At 39.1% G+C, this 20,332-nt stretch overlaps 1 protein-coding gene across 23 annotated transcripts in view; it reads left to right on the forward strand.

Moving 5' to 3' along the window:
• Nucleotides 1-20,332, forward strand: part of LOC102510351 (sorbin and SH3 domain-containing protein 2) — a 185,901-nt gene that overhangs the window by 113,176 nt on the left and 52,393 nt on the right. For 12 of the 23 annotated variants that reach the window (XM_032468735.1, XM_032468743.1, XM_032468732.1 and 9 more), the window contains 6 exons: nt 3,967-4,105; nt 7,628-7,800; nt 12,521-12,587; nt 13,308-13,352; nt 15,861-16,050; nt 18,267-18,381. In XM_032468735.1, the coding sequence (XP_032324626.1) occupies nt 3,967-4,105; nt 7,628-7,800; nt 12,521-12,587; nt 13,308-13,352; nt 15,861-16,050; nt 18,267-18,381 (729 nt within the window). Of the gene's footprint in view, nt 1-1,666; nt 1,703-3,966; nt 4,106-7,627; nt 7,801-8,381; nt 8,593-12,520; nt 12,588-13,307; nt 13,353-15,860; nt 16,051-18,266; nt 18,382-20,332 lie in introns of those variants that run through there. The other 11 variants (XM_014553908.2, XM_032468723.1, XM_032468722.1 and 8 more) reach the window with 2 other exon arrangements.

The raw sequence follows: 20,332 nt of genomic DNA on the forward strand, positions 1-20,332 counted from the left end.
AAATTCTAACCTATTAAGTTGTAATTATTATAGTTTCATAATATTATAGTTTTATTTCCAATAAAATCTGAACTCATGATAAAAACTTTACTAATAAAAAAGAATACATTCCTACTAACACCTTTTAAATTCTGGGCAACTTTAAGGTTTCTGTCAGTTAATTCTAGAGATCTTAAAACCATATGAGCATCAAACTGTAAAGTATCATATTTAAAATGAGTGTCTTTAAACAACAACAAAAGCTTATTAGATAAAAGTAGAATAAGAAAATCTGTCTTTTTATCTAGAGCTGGAGTTTCTTAACTTGTTCAAGATGTGCCTTCAAGTATCCATGAACCCCTAAAGCTGATGCATAATTTTATATATACATGAATTTGTGCATTTTTTCCTAAGAGAAGGATCAATAGCTTTCAGATTTTAAGGTAGCTGTGACCAAGAGAGATCTTGGTATATAATGGAAATTTTAAAACTCTTCAATTAAAAGTCTGAGGAAAAAAATTATAACTTTTTATGAGATCAACAGTCTGCGTGACATCAACTGTTATGAAAATGATGACTGGCCAAGAACCTCTTACATCTTTAGTAGGCAAGATTTCTAAGTTTATATAGTTCTCTTTAATACATTCCCCATCCTTGTCTTAATATCCTATAATACTTTGGCTATCTGTGTGACAGTCGGCATCCACGTCAAACACTCAGAAAAACCCTTCTATTCTGAAGATGCGGGGTGGGCGGTGAGGAGCAAGAAAAAGAAATTACTTGCGAGTTTCATTCACTCATGTTGAGGTTGACGCTTATCATTATATTTGACCTGTGTGGACAGACAACACCTTTACCAGGCCATCCACTCTCTTCGTTTTACAGACGACTCCTCTGCCATGTTTAGCCTCTTGGGCTGAGAGCCTTTTAACGTTTTCTAAGCCTAATTAAACCTTTTCTTCCTTCAGTTTCTTTCTCCTTTACCTAAGATGTAGAACCAACAGTAGTTCTAATCAGCAAAGGTTCTCTAACAACATCAATGGCTGTTTTTGTTTGTTTGCTTGTTTCTCATTTCATTTTCACACAAGGGTACCACTATTTGCACTGCTCAGATATTTTAAAGCTCAATCCTTTATATTTTATAGTGAAATCAAAAAAGAGATCAATGAGCAGAAAGGGAACAAAATTCCCTTTGTTGTTTTTAGTTAGATCTCTAGATCTGTAAGCCAGATAAACATGAAGGCAAACTGATTTATATCTGGGGGACACTTTCCAGGAAGGAGGAAGTAGGGAGAAATCTGCTATAAGATTTTTCTGATGAAGGGAAAAATAATTCTGCCAACAATGGATAATCTGATATTAATTCGCTATCACAAGCATAAAAACTAAAACTTCTGAGAAAAAAATTCCATTATGCCAACACTCTTAAGCTCCGACCCAAAGTTACAATGCAGTGCTGTGTGAAAACTGGACTTCTTTACAAAAAAACACTTACTGGATTTATTTTCTGCATGTTTTCATGCTTTTCCTGTACTGTGTGGTTGGCACCTAATCTTTCTGAATGCATTTCCTTAAAGTGCTTGCAAATAAAACTGATGCTTTGCTTTCTCTGCCATATTGCAAAAAGAGATGTTTTTATTAAGTGGATAATTCATATCTCTTCTCATTATTTTTTCCTCAAACTCAGCTTGGAAACCAGAACTTAACTGCCAATGTGCTGGAGGTAAATGCTTCACAGGCACACAGACAAGTCCCACCAGAAGCCTCTTCTTCATGCCCTCCTTCCATGGTATCTTTTAACAGAACCACCTTTTCATCAGACAGTGGCTCCAGCCCAGCATCTCTTACCCTGCCACCACCTGAGGATTCAGGGCTTTCACAACTGCAAAGACCCCCAACCTTTCACATTTTTTTATAAACCCCTTCTCCTTGCTCCTGCCCCCCTATCCAGGGCAACACTGCAGGCTCTCTCACTGCAGACTTCTCCCAGGGCAAGCAATCCTCCTGCTCCTCCAGGGAGTCCTGCCCAGCCACCCTAGATGTGCTGCAGACAGCTGGCTCTGACACCACTGACCGTTACGAAACACCTTCCCCCACTTTAGGTCACCAGTCTGCCGTGACAGATGGCACCACCTTAACCACCCCTGCTATCATGCATGTAATTATTCTTCCTTCCTTTGCTCCATCACTTTTAAAACAGATCTCCAAAGGCTAAAAGGACTGATTTCTTATCTGCCATCTGATTTTACGGCTGAGCATTTTTATCTGCCTGGGCATTGATTCCATCTAGATCAATTCTGTACACTGTCAGGGAAATCCATTATAGTCATCCTCATAAGCCTATTTTGGGCTGAAAAAAGTCAACGTATTCTGTTCACTCATTTTAGAATCACTTACGTTTACACTGTGTTGCTCTAGCTAATGAGTTGTACGAATTGCCTTAATAAGAAGTTTTCTCAGAAATTCAGATAGGTATACATACAATATTATGATGATTAGATTACAGAGAAAGTCTAAAATTTTAACCCAGTATTAAATCCTGATAGGTAACAGTTTACTTCAGAAATTCATATGAATGTGCCCTGTGTGAACTGTTCATATCTCCTTGTTTGTCACAAACATGATTATTCACTGTATGATGTTAATTCTTCCTGCTCCTCTCTCATTAACAGCTGTATCTTTTGAACCCATCTGTCCAATAGGAGTGAGTGATGTAAATACTCTTAATCTACATTGCAGAAATGTAGCTCTATGATTTTTTGGAATTTTTTCCCAAGCCTTTCCATTATAGAAATTTATAAATATTTATCATTTTATATGTCAATAATACATCCCATTCAGAGTAATATATAAATATCCCCATATATATTTATATCACTTAAATATGTCTATTTGACAAGCAGTCCCTAATAAATGATTTATGAATGACTAAAGGGCTTCAAAATTTTGTGGCGCAGATTTTTAACTGCATGCAATGTATAGATAATGGCTTCAATTTGAAAGGTACATAACTTTGGGCAAAATAAAGGGAATTTTTTTCTAAAGTTGATTTCATAATGAAGTTCTAAATATGCACTATCATAGAGAAAATTTTACTCATGCTACATAATTTTTATATTGTAGCAAGGTCATAAATCTGTGAATTCCATGCATGGAGAAATATTATAAACCATATGTTTTTTAAGATACTGCAATTACAGAAGACAAAAGGTACTTTTTAGTATCCTTACTAAATACTTAATAACACTTTCAATGGGCTTCAGTATTCATTCAACAGCTGGGTATAAAACTTTGCACTGAAATGTTCTATTCAGTGACTAGCTACAGAAGGAACTTCGTTTTCCACGGCTAACACGTCCTCTGCCACTTGTGCTAGAAGCACAGCAGGCATGAGCCATTCCATGTTCTACTATGCTTTCAATAATTCTTTACTTTTAAAACTTTAAAGAATGCCTTTAACCAAAAATACAAAATGGTGATAATATATCAGCTTTCGTACCAGCCTATTTAATTTACTGTTTCTAAGTTCTTCAGGAACCTGAGAAATATACACATAGCCTGAGAACCAACCCCCTTCCTCTTGTCAAAGAACATACATTCTAAATCCCACACACAGCAGCATGACAACGTTCTGACTACTTACGTCATGACAGAAGGGCCAATTCACCCTCCACATTTATTTTATACTGACTCCTACTGGTATCTTTGGACCTAACTGTTGGCGGAGTGGCGTGCCCACTGGTCAGCTGCTTCCTTTCTCCTGATCACTTCTTGTGCCCTCTGACATATACAGTAATTTTCAGAATTAAAAAAAGTAGAGAAGATTGGAAAAAATGCCCCATGGCCTTCTCGACATCAGTCTTCAAAGTAAATAAACACTTGACAGCTGATTACTGTCATGTGAATGGAAGTCTTTATTGTCACCTAAGGCAGTGATGTTTGCAAGGGAACATGTGCTTTAACAGAATGTCTTTGCACTTTTCTCAGAGCCAGATAACAGTGAATGGAAACTCTGGAGGCACTGTGAGTCCAATGAGTTACTATCAAAGGCCGTTTTCCCCTTCTGCTTACTCACTACCAGGCTCACTCAATTCAAGCATTATCATGCAGCATGGCCGGTCACTCGGTAAGTCATCTGACAGTCATGATTTTCATGACAATTTCAATATAGCAAGTACAAACCGCAGGAGAAAAACATAAAGCATCAAAGTAATTTTTGAAAAAGGAAGCAGAAACATTCAACATTCCACTATTTAAAGAACCTATCCTAGGGGAGGAATTAAAGGCAGAGGATTTAACACTGGAGAAAATAGACACCCAGCTATTCCAAGATGATGACTGCACCTTTATCTGAGTCTGGAGAAGGCTAATAGACATTTGAGGTGATGGGATAGAACAAAAACATGGCCAGCGAGGGGAGGAGAGTTCACACCACTGGGAGACATTCATGTAGCACATTTCCAGGGATGGCAAATACTGTCCATGATCGGGACAGCCCTTCTTCGGTGGAAAAAATTTTATTGTGGAAAATTATTTTGATATGTCTAAAGAACTGTTTAACAGTTAAAACAGTCTAACAAGGGGATAGGCTGCTTCACAAAGGAGTCAACTACTATGCAAACTGAGACCAGAAGACCACCAGTCAGGGATGTGAGCTCCTTTAGATGATGATTCCAGAATTTTATAGAAAGATAGATCTTAATCCTTTGGGAATTAAGAAACAAACAAAAGATAGAGCTTTCCTCTAGAAAATAAATGAACATTAGAACATTCATATAAATGTTTAAAGATATAATTTCATGGGGCTCATGAACTCTGTAATGCCTTCTGGAAAAGACGCTGGGCTGTATAACGCTAGAAATGTTTTTCTGCGGCAAAATATATTATGACAATTTAGAAAATAACTTAATATATATTTCTTAGTTTTTAAAAATGTAAAAAAAAAAACCCAAACATTGAAAAGTAGACCAAATTGAGCCATCATCTGAATTCAAGCTGAAAAAGATTCCATGATATCGAGCAACTAGAAAGCTTTCAGGGCAGCAGGAAGCAGGTAAAAGGCAGGGGACCGCGTGCCCGCAGCATACCTCTCAGAAGAGCAGAAGACCGATCCTTGGGTCACCATCAGCCAGCACCCAGAGAAAGAAACTGGAACACGGGGCTTTAACTCCCATTTCCTCCCTGACAGCAGGCAGATCTTCTCTTTCCTGACACTGTGGATTGAGAGAAAACGAGGCTATTAATTTTCCCAGGAACATTCAGCATGTGGACTGTGGAACTCAACTTCCGTGGCCAACAAAACCTCTATAACTAAGACTTCCATGTAGCCATGAGGCCCATTTAAAGAAGAGTCTAAATATACTGGCACCTTCTCTAATGCTGCTCCTGGGATCATCTGTGAATCTTACAATGCTGTCCGGTTAGAGTATAAGAAAGCTCAATGTCTTGGTGCCAAAATATTGCCCTTATATCATCAGCCCATGGTGCAGTATTATAATGGCAGGCCATTATACCTAGATGTCTTATGGAGCTATGCATGATCACATATCCATAGTAAAATTCTACAAGTTATTCTAGCCATAATATTTTCCCAAATAATTATTACCAAAGTTGGATTATTTGTCTCCCCCCTTGTTAGTCCTAATGAACACAATTTTGTCCCTCGCACTCAAACAAACAAAATACAAAATACTTGTATGTGGACAGGCTTTTATATTAGAACACTGTCAACAGGTAGAATTCACCTATAAACTAAACCACACAGAAAGAAATTCTGTACATAAATATTGAATAAATTCCAATTGGCCAGTGCTCAGATAGGTTCTGAGGAAGATATACAAATCTATTCTGCCCTAGAGAAACTTTATAAATATAAAGTTGATATAAATATAAAGTTGAGGGCAAAAGACTGCAAAAATGAGAGTTAGTGCACCATATAAGAGTAGAATAAATTAAACAGCTAACTTGTAATATGTAATAAGTTCAAAGAATCTTCTGAATCATATACGGTAAGAAGACAGTTAACATTGTTTACGCTGGGACTTTGCACATACTGGATATTCAAAAAGTACTTGCTATTTGATAGAAATACTAGCATCATGGTTGCCCACCCACATCCTCTCTGTAATTAAATGGAAAACCAGAGTCAAATATCACATTGTGTCTTAATTTGGAGTTGCTTGGAAAAGATACTATTTTTACATATAATCGCACATTAAGCAGTTTTATTCCTAGCCTTATTCATTCTTTATCAGAAGTGGATTAGAAGTGCTTTTCTGTTGCAAACTAGAATATAATCATAGTAAGAGCAGTTATAAATATTATAATGGATTTTAGTTTACAGGGGTCTCATCGCTACTTATCCTTCTAATGATGAGTTAAATTTTTAAAAGTCTTATTTATGAAGTTTTCCATAGATTTGCTGTAAAACACAGTCCTATCTTTTTAGATCTATCTGTATTTATATTTGTATCTGTATCTATTTGTAATCAATGGCTGCTACCCTGACATAAGGACTTTTCCACATTCACATAAAAAGAGACCTGAGTGACAGACCTGACAAACCATGGCTAAGAATCATTCTTGGTCAACAGAGTTTTGAAATCTAAAATTTTTTAAATTTAAATTTTTAAAAGAATTTAAGTGTATTTAAAAAACAGGAAGTCATCTTATCAACTGTACTAAATAAATGATAATAATGTTGATTTTCATAAATACCTGTACCTATGAGTAAGTGGAATGTGTAATACACGTATATCCTCTCTGTTTCTTATGTAAGTATAGCAAAAGTTACCAAAGATGGCATGAAGATAAACGGCTGATAAATCTCATCTGAAAATGTACACTTAGGGCAATTTTTACATTCAAGGGGCAAGAAGCCATGGTTTTCCTACTTCAAACTAAAAGCAAAGCTATTACGGCCATCGTGGAGTCTTCAATAAAAATGAATTACTAACAGTTTAAAATCGTTTCTTTACCTATAAGCCTTCACATCCAAGTACATGTTTGGATGTGAAGATTTCCTAATGTGATTTTTGTTTTCACTTTATTTCTATAAAATCACTGTCGTAGACGCAGGAGTCATGTTCTTTCATCCTAAAAGTACATTTTAGTACTTTAAAATAACGGTAGTCAGCAATTTCACAAAAATAAGATTAATGTAAATGGTGACCTGAAGGAAATTACTAAATCTGTCTCAGCTTCTGCCCCTTCACTTATAAAATGAGCACCCCCTCCCCCCACGGCAAGATTACCAGGACAAGATGAGGTATTGTATGTAAAGTGTTTTCTTAACACTGTGGCTGCCATGTGGCCCCGTGGTCTGTCAACAAATACTATTCTTCCCCTCACCCTTATCACTGAATGATAAGGATCTTGTTATAGGTCTGTTCCATATATACCTACATGTTAATCATGAGTGGCTCAAATTTAAGGTAAATTACCTAAAACAGTGAGTGATGGAAATACAATTTATAAATATAATGTGTTATAATATGGTATTATATATTTACATATAATTGATTACATAATTATACATTATTGCACACAATTATAATATATTATTATTACAGTAGGCATAAATTTACAAGAGGCTTCATTAATTTGATTCCTTGTGTATCAAATACATTACGCCAAACTTCCTCCCCAGATTCCGCAGAGACATATCCCCAGCACACACAGTCTCTGGACGGCTCCCTGGGCAGCTCGATACCACTGTACAGGTCCTCAGAGGAGGAGAAGAGAGTGACAGTCATCAAGGCCCCGCACTACCCGGGGATTGGGCCCGTGGATGAATCCGGAATCCCCACAGCAATTAGAACGGTAAGAAATGCCAGCGCACGCCGCTCCGGGACTGTGCACAGACTCCACAAAGGGCGGATTGTCAATGGCTTTGTGCATTCCTGTGGTCTTATATAATGGAGATTGCCCTCTGTGCCATCTGAGTTCTCATGAATATTATGCTGTGCGCGGCAGAGAAAGGGAACTGTCGACTGAAGATAATGACCCAATCTGTTTTTCCATTTCAATTAAAAATCACGAAAATTGTGATTCTGTTAAATGATGAACGTATACTTTGTTTTGTTTTACCTTTTACAAAACAAGGAGTACTAGGGCAACAGAGAGAGAAAAGAGAAGGAACAAAAAAATGTGAATTCTTTGGCTGCACTGAATTCCCATGCGCATTGCGAATAAACCAGTGATTTGTTTCTTGCAATGGGTGTGTATTACACCAGGAGACTGGGAGCTGTGAATTGGGAGCTGGGAACTGAGACGACTGGAGGGAAGGGAGTTCATGTCATGGAAGGGAAAAGCTGTCTGAAGAAAACACACATCACATTTTAGTGTCCCTCTTCAGCTGTGCCTGCTGAGAGCGCTCCGGGGACAAGTGAATGTGCTCGGATTTTTTTTTTTTTTCCCCAGTCTTTAAACTTTGCCAGAGCATTGCTCAGTGTGTCAGGGCAGCCCCTTCTGGCAAAGTTCAGCAGCAGCAGCAGAGGCCGATCTTGGGCAGGCAGCTGCTTGCTGATCCAGTCCAGTTGGAGAGGAGGTTTGTGCTAGCCGGCGGGAAGGACGACTGGGGGCCCCAGCATGCGAGCCGCCGCACCTCTGCAGGTGAATGTGGGGCAGGGCGGGGAGAGTGGAGCGCAGGCTGCAAACACTCGGTCTGCAACACCCACGTACCTGCGGGGCTGTTGCCAAGAGCTGCCTGCCTGGAATGCAAGCCTGGGGGGCCAAAGACAATAATGGACAGAGGAAAACCACGGGCAAGAGATCAGAAAAAGAGGTCAGGTACGATTGGAATTACTGGAAAAGAACGAAAGACTAAGAGTGGGGGTTTTCCTCTCTTCTTGAATTTGCATTTGTTCTATGGGGATCCCGTGCTCAGAGAGAAGAGTTAAAAATGGATTATTCTAAGCATCTGTGTTAGAATTGGAAGCCAAAAATTAAACCTGCAGAGCAATTGCTGGGGCTTTAGACTTGTTAGATTCCAGGAATGTTGAGTGTGACTAATTAAAAAGTCCTAAAAAACTATGTTGGAACTGATGATTGTCATATTTAAGTGACATGAAAAGTTCAGGGATTGTGATTAACATTCCTAATCTTATGGTGACTATGTGCTTCTGGTGGTGGCGCTTTGTTGTTTGTTTCTCTTTTAAGATTTCAAAATGGTTTAATTTGACATTGTTTCCTAATGATGGAAGGACACAGTGTCAGACAGGTGTGGTGTCACTGGTTTCATTTAATTGACCTTTTAAGCATAATAGATACCCAAATTAGGAGATCCTGATTCTATGTAGTTATAGATTCTGTCTGAAGGGATTTTTATCCGAGACTTCTAGGTGTGTTTTTAAGTCAATAAATGTTATACAAAGATGGACATGCAAAGCTGGAGCTGTTTTTATCCACAGGACAATTTTCTTAAATAACAGGGCCTTGCTAATTATGTTTTACAAGGAAAAAACTGAGACGTTATAGATGGTTAGTGAAAATCAAGAAATATAGCATGTTTATATTGTTTATCTCCTGCTAAATCCAAAGCATGATTAGACATGCATAAACAAATGCATACACTAGACATTCAGTGCTAGTTCCCCTTCTATAAAATAGAAAATGAAATACGAGCAACCCAGAAGTTCCTTATAAGGAACCATCAGTTTTATGTACAGCTGTGCTCTTATTTAGACTTTTAAAAGTTTGAGGAGAAGGTACAGGTCTGAAGTCTTAGTCACATTTCCTCCTTTCCAGCCCTGCAGGGCACATCCCCAAGTATAGCTGTGTTTACAGGAGTGGAGTCAGGCCATCTCGGAGCCGCAGCATGCCAAGAATCTCCAAGGTTGTTTTTCTTTCCCATCCACACAGAAAGTAATGATTATCAGACGTACATTGCTTCACACGGGCTTTCTGCTCAGTGTATACACCACAGGCAGTGCTGTCTCATTTTAGACAACCAGCATACACCAAGGACACAGAACTTTGTAAAGTAACCTAGAAACTCGCGGAAGCCAAGAGTTAAACAAATGTACCTTTGAGCTGTTTGAGCGAAGGGAAGCAGCTCCCGAGACTGCCCTCCCATGTGACCTGGGACTTCTGGGGTAGCCTTTTACTGCCGTCCTTAACAACAACAACAGAAACCGCGAGGGTTCAGATCCCACGAGAGTGTGTAATTAAGGCCAGCTAGTTAAGTGAAATACAAGATTCTTTCCTTCTAGTTCCAATATAACACCATTCGAGCCTTTTCAAAGCTAGAAAGGGGTGAAAATAGAGTAATAATGTATACTGCTGTGTTGAAAATATGTGTCTTTTCTCTTTTTGGAAATCTCTGCGTAAGTCAACATAGAGTTCTGCTGTTTTGTAAACTACAGGAATATAAAATTTCAGGTTTATTCTGCCAAGGTTACAGAAGACAGCTGAAGAGTGCTTTACTGGTAGTTACTGTCCATGCAAACCCATTTTGAAGGACACATACAAAAGTAAACTCCTCAAATTTGAGTAGACGTCTATTTACCTAATCTCAGTATTTGCCGTAACAACCTCCATAATGGCATTTATAAAAGGAACTTTAAATGATTAGAGGATTTCACTTGGGAAGGGACGGAGAGTTTTCATGCCCCTGTTGACCAGTTTCATATTCCTCTTTGCCAACTGACTTGGGCATTTCCTGGCATCCCTGTGCTCACCATATAAAGCTAGCAGACAGCACAACTGAGATCCTGCCTGATACGTGCCCTCCGGCAAGTGAAGAAAAAAATCCTGTCTGTCAGGATACACTGCCATATACAGCAGTATAACTCACTTATTTGGCTTCCTCGTGGCCACTGGTTGTGTCCAGGTATGGCTGGGAAACACTTCTATACAAAATTATGTCTTATTTTCTTATTGCTAAAGACTGCAAAGGAATTAAAGTTTAATGAAAGAGAAATCCACCTTTTATGAAAACAAATGCCCCTTGAAGATACATGTTCAGCTACTTTGTTTAAACCAGCAAATAATAACTAGACCCTCGCTTTATCGCTGCCTTGCCCACCAGCTCCCGTCACTTGAGTACAAAGTCAATCAACAATCCACTCGATTCTTCCCCGGTCGAAAGAGCCTAGAATGAATGAAGAAGTGATTCCCAACAAGGTCCAGTAGCCCCCGATGTTACTGTGTATCTGTGGTGATCACTAAAAGCAGATATTCCCAGAGATCAAAATAAATGTAGATATAGCACAAACCCCTCACCCCTCAGGTGAAAAACACAATGACCCCATTGGAGAGGAAAATCAGGACATAAGATCTGCACCAAAACTTAGTCTAACAAGTACAAGGATATTTTTGTGGCCGTCCTAACAGAATATTTTATATGAAAAGAACTGTCTCAAAAAATCTGGAATATTTAGTTACCGTATACAGAATGGTCGAGTTTCTTACCAGAATAGCTCTGGAAGAGTTGAGATGAAGATCTTGCCAAGCAAAATCTTTAATTACGATTATAAAGGCATATGTCCACTTTCACAGGTATGCCGTAAGGCAGCCCTCCATCCAATAACCTGGATTCGTTCGTTATCTTGTTCCATAAATATCTGAGGCTCGCTACTATTATTATTTATTGAGCATTTCTTCTATTCTAGGCATTATTCTAGGCCTTTTTGTATATGCTTTCTCTTTCAATTTCCATAACAAGTCTATGCTGTGGATACAACAATTTCATCTCAGAGAAAAGAAAACTGAGGCTCTAAGAGGTTACTTCACTTGCCCAAATTCACTTTGCTAGGAAGTATCAAACAGTAATTAAAGGAACCAGGATTTGAATCTAGCTTGAGCTGACATTAATCTCAGTTTTCCACCTCAGCCGACTGTTTACATTATGCCAAAAGCCGGGGTGGATAAGGAGCTTCTGCTCTTAAGGAACTTAGGACAATTCAGCACAGCAAATGTTGCCAACATTTTATTATCACGTTAAAGGAATTTTGAAACAAGAGCTACAATGTTTGGACTTGCTCTAGGACCCTAGACTGTTTACTACATTCAGTATTTTAGTAACTCAGACTAGGAAATATCAAATTTTTATTTCTCTAATTCCAAGCCAATGATCAGACTACAGTTTGAGTTAAAAATATTCCCTAGTTAATTTTTAAAGTAATGTCCTGAACAGTGTACTCACTAACAAGTTTTTAAGAATAATGATAATTACCACCAAAAGGAGTGAGGCGAACTATTACAACACTATTACTTTCATTCAGTTAGTTTTATATAAATAAGCTTGTGCAGATATCAGCCACCTAGGGCTGAGCACAGCTGCGACCTGGAAGAAGTAAAACCATAACATACAGTGTTCCAGCTCAGCCTCAGCTCCAACAAGAGGTAACAGGTTTACCAGCCACACGCATACCTAGATAAATGACTGATACTGTCATCATGAAATAGCAAAGAGTCATAAATTTTTATCGCAGAACAGAAATCTGTTATTAAAAAAAGATAAAAATGTAAAAAGAAAATCATGGAGGAACAATGTTTACTTGGAACCCGTTTTGTAACTGTTGGACATTCTCTTTTACAGACGGTTGACAGACCGAAGGACTGGTACAAGACCATGTTCAAGCAAATCCACATGGTGCACAAGCCGGGTATGTCTGCATTCTGGCCGGGTCCCAGTGGGCTGAAGGATGTATACTCTTTTATGCAGTTTTGGCTCACACAAATGTCAAGACTCCAGGAAAATTCACAGCCCTCCCTTCTCTCCAACATCCCTTCTTGTTCTTATATCACCCCTCAACTCCCAGCCCGCCGTGCTCCTACCTCACCCTTGAGCTGCCAGGAAGCCTCTTGGAAGGTGACCCTGGAGGACTGCCAGGTGCTCTGGTCTCATCCCTTCCTCCTTCCCCACCGACAGTATAAATCAGTGTGGTGTGCTGTCTGCTTAAACAGACTCGCTATCCTTCGGTCCACACATATCTGTGCCTTATCAAGGGAGTGAGCCTCACTGGGTCTCCCTGAGCTGATGAGAGACCTTTAAAGCCCTTTACTAAAGGAACTTCATGATCCAGAACAGGTGGAAATGAGGATAAGGGACTGATGTTTGTATGCTGTGAAGTGGGCCGCAGAGTCAATCTCTTACAGACCAGAGAAGTCAATCTACAGAAGTCCAGCATTAAAAACAAAACAAAACAAAACAAAACAAAACAAAACAAAACAAAAAAAACACACAAAAAACAAAAAAAAAATTGAAAAATGGTATTATAAACTCAACAAAATATGTTGGTTTCTTTGTCTCTCTGAAGCTGTTACCTTGTTCGGATGTGCTGACCGGATCTGCATTACCATAATATTTATGTTTCATTTTCTAGATGATGACACAGACATGTATAATACTCCTTACACATACAATGCAGGTAGGATGGGTTTCCTTGCTTGCCTTGAGTCTGCTCTGCCCTGCCATGCTTGGAAGCACCTCCCAGTCACTTTTTTTTAACCACTCTGTTTGAGTGCACGTTTTGCAGTTTTTACAATCAGGAAGGTGCTTGCTTTCTTTCCTCAGCATGCATGACAAAAGGTTTGATATTTTTCTCATGGAAATGAGGACTGATAACGTTTTTATCCCATTCATCCCCACTGTTAGTTTATCCTGGGCTTCAGGAATGTTTAACCGAAGTGTGAAGGACAGCATGAAAGACAGACTGTAACAGGAGGTACAGAATAAGATAAAGAGCTCCTTTTATCAGCAGAATGATGACAGTTGCATAAGATCTTTCAGATACACTTCACAAAAAACAAGTCAAGCAGAGTATTTTGTGACCCTGTCCATGCTTTTGGCTCCAGAATGCAACCATTCATTGAAGGATGTTTTAAAATCCCACTTTGCTGGGCCGCTTTTCTGACTCAGAGTTGCCAGTGGTCATAATGGAACGGCTTCAATTCCGGGCATTTCCCTACTCGTATTTGAGGGAGCTGGTGTCTTGTGAAGTGGTTGCAGCCTGGAGGGAAGGACTCCTAAAAAATGTTTCCCATCATCGCTTTCTCCTAAATGCCACATGGTAGGAATCCCACACTGGGGCTCCTGTCACTTGCCAGCCCCAGGCTCAGGACTGTGGCAAGTGTCTGTCATTCCTTTGTTTAGAGCGGACTCCCAGGCCCACGTCACCTTCAGCAGCTTTAACGTCACATCAGGGTCCCCTTGCCAGCCTGGCCCGGAACTGGATGAAGTCCCCTCCGCAAGGCCGGAAGGCCAGCACTCAGGCCTTTCAACTGCTTAGGGATTCTGCTACTAATCTCCAAAGACAAACAGAGGGGACAAAACCAGCAGGACACACTTAGTAACCCGTAAGAATCTGGCTTTCAATTCTTGCTCTTCCAGATGAGAGCAGGAGGCCTGCTAAGATTGCCTCAAATTTTATTCCTGGTCACGGGTACTGCGACCTCCCCTCTCGTGTTTAGCTTGGCAAAACACAAAATTCAACTAAGTAAATTTTAAGGATCTTATTGGCTTTATTCAATGATTCATGAATCGGGCAGCATCCAATCTAACAGAGAGAAAGGAGCCCCGAGGACCTGGGAAAAAAAGTGGAAGGATTTAAATAGGCAGAAGGGAGTGGGAAAGTTACACTCAGCAAGTAGGCTACTGCAGGATCACTTTTCCTCATGGGTCTCAGGGTCCATCAGGCAGAGAATCTAACACGTGCTGATAAGGTGACTCCTGATTAACTGGTTTAAGGGTCCCTCTCCAGTTTGGAGAGCCAAAATTGTAATTAAGTCTCAGTTTGGTGACGTGGGGCTGAGGATAAGCAACTCCATCTTGGGCCTGTTGTCTTTCTCTTTAACAAGCTCTAAAGTTGAAGTCTGACTGTAGAATTGAGGCCAAACAGAAGTACAAATTTTGCCTCTTATTTGTCATAGCAATTTGCATGGACCTTTGGGAGAAGCAGATGAGTGAAAATAGACTTACCTCAAAAGTAGCGGGAAATTTGGAATTCTTATAGTTATTTTTAATATTGAAGTTTGCATTCATTAGTAATTAGCAAATTGAACAGTAATTCCAGAGCTCTTTGCAGAGTTTTACCATTTAGCCCTTTGCAGAGTTTTACCATTTAACCCATTTAACAAAACGACTGCAACTAGTCTCCTCCCTTTCTATTAACCTTACATCCCACTGTTCCAGGTCTTGTACCTTCTGCCTCTTTTTTTTTCTTCTACACCATCTCTGTGACCATATTCCCCAACCCACTCCACTCTAGTACCACCGGTTCTATAATATCTTCTCTGACCAATCCACCACCTTCTAAAATCTTTCATTCCTAATATAGATTTTCTGCATGTGGCCTTTATCATGTTTTATTTTCAATTATTTTCAATCATAATTCTATTTGTGTCTCCTCTCCCGGATGCTCTATAAGCTTACTGAGGGTTTACGCTTCCTTAAGCCTTGCACAGCACACATATAACTCGCTCAATATTTTGTTTGATTGTAACTAACATATGAATTATCATATGTCAGTCAGAGCTTTTAAAGCAATGGAAGACATCCAGAAACAGTCCTATTAAGTATTTTTAATCTTCTGAAATCTTACCTTTGTGATTAGTTTACACTATCCAGGAGAAAATTTGCTAAGTATCTGCAAGTTTATTTCTAGTCTGAATTATTACTTATTCCAAAATGATTGATGAAGATTTACTGTACCCACTGCTTGTGTATATAATCTATTAACAAATTAATAGATTAATAATGATCGATAATTATATTAATAAAGAGCACAACATGCAATGCATGCATTATGAATATGCTTGCTGATGATAATCTTGGTTAAAATCATTGGATATTTTGTGGGCTACAAACAGTTTAACACACTTTTAAAACGTTATTTGCTTCTGTTCTGTTTTTGTCGTGTTGTGCTGTTTCCTGGCAGGCCTGTACAACTCACCCTACAGCGCTCAGTCACATCCTGCTGCAAAGACCCAGACCTACAGGCCCCTCTCCAAAAGCCACTCTGACAATGGCACCGATGCCTTTAAGGATGCTTCCTCCCCCGTCCCTCCCCCGCATGTCCCTCCTCCAGTCCCACCACTTCGACCAAGAGATCGGTCTTCAACGGAAAAGTAAGGCACTTTTCCCCAAAGTGTCCTATATTTAGCTTAGGGTAAAAATAAGCCAAGACGGCATTCCACAGCAGAACTGGAGCTTACCTTACTGAGATAGTATGTGTGTAATCTTATTATCAGTCTTAGATGTGCGATCTTATTAGTCAACACAGGTGCCATGTTGACCTCTTCTATTAAGAGTGTAGTAAAGCTTTTCACAACCTTGGTTCCTAATATTATAGTGACCTAAGTTAGACGTGAAGTGACCTGAGCACCATCCCCACTCTTTGATCAATAAATGCATTAAAGAAGACAAATAACTGGAAATAACTAACACGTGATCCCTTTGGCACAGCAGGTCAGAGACTACACAGTTAATTTTCAGTTTCCTCAGATCTGAGATGTTAGACTATTAATAACCTAAAATTTCCCCTCTGGTACACAAAAGTATCTTTTTGAAAACAGGGGAGGTTACTCATAAATCATAAATAAGACATTAGTTAATAAGTGTCTATCTGTGACTCATTTCCACAAACTAATTTGATTTCCCCACTGAACTATTTTTATAGAAACTATTCACACAAAAATAAAAATTTATAAACATATTTTTATTGTGCCATTTTTATTAGGATAATGACTAATAATCTTACTTATAGGGAACCCTTTTTCGAGACCTCACTATGAGCCAAACACTAGGCCAAGCACTTTTCCTGTATTATTTCACTTAATTCTGAGAACAACTCAATGAGAAATGTTCTAATTTAAACCCATTTTAGAAAGAAAGAAACTGTAGTTTAGGAAATTCAAGTAACTTGCTCCGCTCATACAGCCAAAATGTCCAAGCCAGGATTCAAACTCAGCTCTGACTAAAGTCATAGCTCATGCTATTCTAACAATCATAAATAAGAATATAAGAATTATTCAATGTTAATATTGGTTATTAAGCATCCATCCATCATACACGTCCCGGAAATATTATAGTCAACACCCCGTTGTACCATTAAGAGTAAGTGATGTTCACATAAAGTAGAAGATGCCACAAAAATAGACACACACTATGTATAGAGAGGTTCTCATTTCAGTACCAATTGCCTCATGATGAATTATACGTGTGATGTCTGAAATTTGAGAATTATCTAGACGTGAAACAGTATCTCTGCCATAAAAAAGAACCATTATTAACTGAGATTTAAATTATTTGTCCAATGTGTTTTAGTAAAAATAAATCTTTCATTAAGAAACATGATAGTTCCTTAAAAATTTCTACGCTTTCATATACATTGCCTTGTCTAATGCTCAAAATACCTCTGCTGAATATTACTCCTCAGTTTACCAGAAAGCCAGGGACCTGTCCCTAAGTCTCCTGTCTTGTAGGGTACTTTTATTTCCAACGTGCCATGGAGTCAGAATTCCATCCCAGCCCAGGAGTGAGAATTGCCCCCGTCTGTAAGTCAGAAAATCCCTCTTCCTCAGAGACGGTCCCCCTAAAGGAAGCCTTCTTCAGCCTCAGCTACCCAGGAAAGCTTTATGTTTTAAGTCCCTCTTTGAATGCCTCTTGAAGGATATTAGTTCAGAGAAAATGGCTGATTTCAGGGCTCCTGTGCAATGGCAGGCGAGAATTCTACCACTGAGCCACCAATGCTCCTATGCAATGGGATTAGATGTCTCGCTCTGGTTTTTCAAGGGTGACCCCAAGGAGGGTCTCCTCTGCCACACAGCTTGCTTCTATGGATGGCAACCCAAGTGAGACTAAGGCACTTTTCCCAGACAAACTATGATGCCACTTGCAAGATAAACAAGATCAAACATGATGTGTACATTACTCCTTGTCACTTTGGATCAAGGATGGCAGGTCACACAGCGGTGGGATAAACTCACATAGCTTAATGGTGCATAGCCGCCACTTACACTAAACACAAACGCACACAGCTGCTATCTGTGACCCCGGGTTTACTAGCGTGTCACTAGCCACAAAGTTATTAAGCCAGCAGGAGGACAGTCCTTGTATGGAAAAAAATAGAAGAAAATATGAAATAAAAGAAGTGGCTTTCCTTAAGTCATTTATGTAAAACAAAACGTAAATGTGGTACTTTCTGCAGGCTGACATTTTATCCTGAAACACTTTAAAAAAATCTATACTAAAAGTTACTTTGAAAACAGATAGCGAGTGGTTTTATACAACCGCTTTAAACATACAGAATTACTTGAACATGTAATTTGTTGTTTATTCCTAGGCATGACTGGGATCCTCCAGACAGAAAAGTGGACACAAGAAAATTTCGTTCTGAGCCAAGGAGTATTTTTGAGTATGAACCTGGGAAGTCATCAATTCTGCAGCACGAAAGACCAGTAAGCACTTGCCGTTCAATAGAGCGCCAGTTCTCCAGGCTTCCTGGGGTTCCCAAAGAAACCAGAATTTCATATCGTTTAGTAATTTTTTGTCACAAAGGTAATTTATTTAGTTGGCACTATTGAGAAAGCATGTTTATTTTGTGTCATGATTTGTGCATCTTATCTCAGAACCGAAGATGCGCTCTCTACTATGTGGTCCCTACCCACCAACCGTAGGACTCATTTGCATGTAACCAGAATTGTGCCTTATCATGACCCTGAGTTTAATTTAAAAAAAAAAAAAAAAAAGAACAACACTCAAATGCAACACTGAATTGCCAGTTCACATTGCTAATGAGAACAATCATTCTTTGACCTCTCTGACACAAATGGACCCAGGCAGGTCCATCCCTTGGTTTCCAAATTGATTTCTTAGTATTTCTTTGGCTTACAGGGAGTTTTTCCAAATGCCTTTCTTATAACAAGTCATTTTAATTGATTCTTATTAAATCTCTCTCAGGTTACCAAGCCTCAAGCTTCCTGACTGGTTGTCAATATAATGGATCAAGATTATATTTAGCTTTGCAGTATTTTTTCCAATTATGTATTTTAATTACATGCAAAGGGAAAGATACATAAAGTGAAAAATAACCGCTTGCCTCCTCAAAGAGCAGCTGAACAGACAGGTTCTTCCTGGGCCCTCTTTGTTTTGATCTCCCCACTCCTCCCTGAGACCTGTGCTTTCTCTCCTAGATCAGCGCCTTCAGGACCTCTCTGAAATTCTGTCACTCCCTCGCATCCTCTCTGGTGAAAACTGCCTCTAGAGCAACAGTTGATGTCGCTTGCAATTTACTCTCATCCTTGTCTTAAAAGAATTTTACGTGTCAGTGAACAGGAAAAAGAGTTTTCTGCGTTAGTGCCTTTAAGAGTATCCCAGAAACCACACTATTATATATATAACATAAGGTCGGCCCTGAAGTTTGATTGGAAACCGTTGCTCACCACACCCAACACGAGCGTCCTTGATTTAGTTTTTGAAACCCTGTGTTTATGGTTATGTTCTTGAGAAGCATGTTCAAAAACCTTGTAATCACACAATTCATACAGGATATTTACCTAAGCCTTCTTTTCCTTTCTTCAAATAACTTATCTTTTAGAGCATCAAGACTTCACCAGAAAAACTGAAAGAAAAAAAAAAAAGGAACAACACTGATCTGCAGGTTCCCCTGCAAACGTATAACCCATTTACTAGGTTACATGACTGAATAGCATGATCTCTGACATTTCTAGGAGGAGAATTGAGTGAACCGTGATGTCACCATTGCATAAAATTGAAAATAGCAAAGTAATCATGCAGAGTAATGAGTCTCAGATTTAAATGTAAATAACAAAAGGTTAATGACCTTTTGTTCTAACGATGTATGAGACTTTGAGGACGATGAGGGTTGTAACTGTACTGGAATGCTTCTGAAGCTGTGGTGTCAGGAAACAGGACTGATTTTAGAAGCCATCCCATTAGGATATTTGTAGTATTTACTCATGCAACAAAATTTATTAAGTACCAACTATGTGCCGACATTGTCTTAGGTGCTAGGGACACGGTAGTGAACAAGACACAGTCTTTACCTCAAGGAACTTAGAGCCTATCATTCAACCAGTTTGCAGAGTAGACCGACGTTTGTGTGAAGTAGACCATCTCCTGGGCGGTGAAAATGGGGACATGCTGGATGAACTTGTCCCCTCAAGAGCTTATTCATGGGCCCTGTCATTGTGACTGAGAGTCCACTTTACTCATGTTTTTTTAGTTCAGGCTTTGAAGGCTCCCACTTTAAAACCAGTGATAATAATAATAATAACAACCATAAGAATCGCTGTAGGTCTTTATTGAGCACTTTCTATGGGCCAGGCCCTGTAATTAGTCATTTATGCCTTTATCTCATGTAATGGTCCCAACAGCCCTATGAAGTAG

This window comes from Camelus ferus, chromosome 26 (genome assembly GCF_009834535.1).
Source record: "Camelus ferus isolate YT-003-E chromosome 26, BCGSAC_Cfer_1.0, whole genome shotgun sequence".
In the NCBI taxonomy this organism is placed as follows: Eukaryota; Metazoa; Chordata; class Mammalia; order Artiodactyla; family Camelidae; genus Camelus; species Camelus ferus.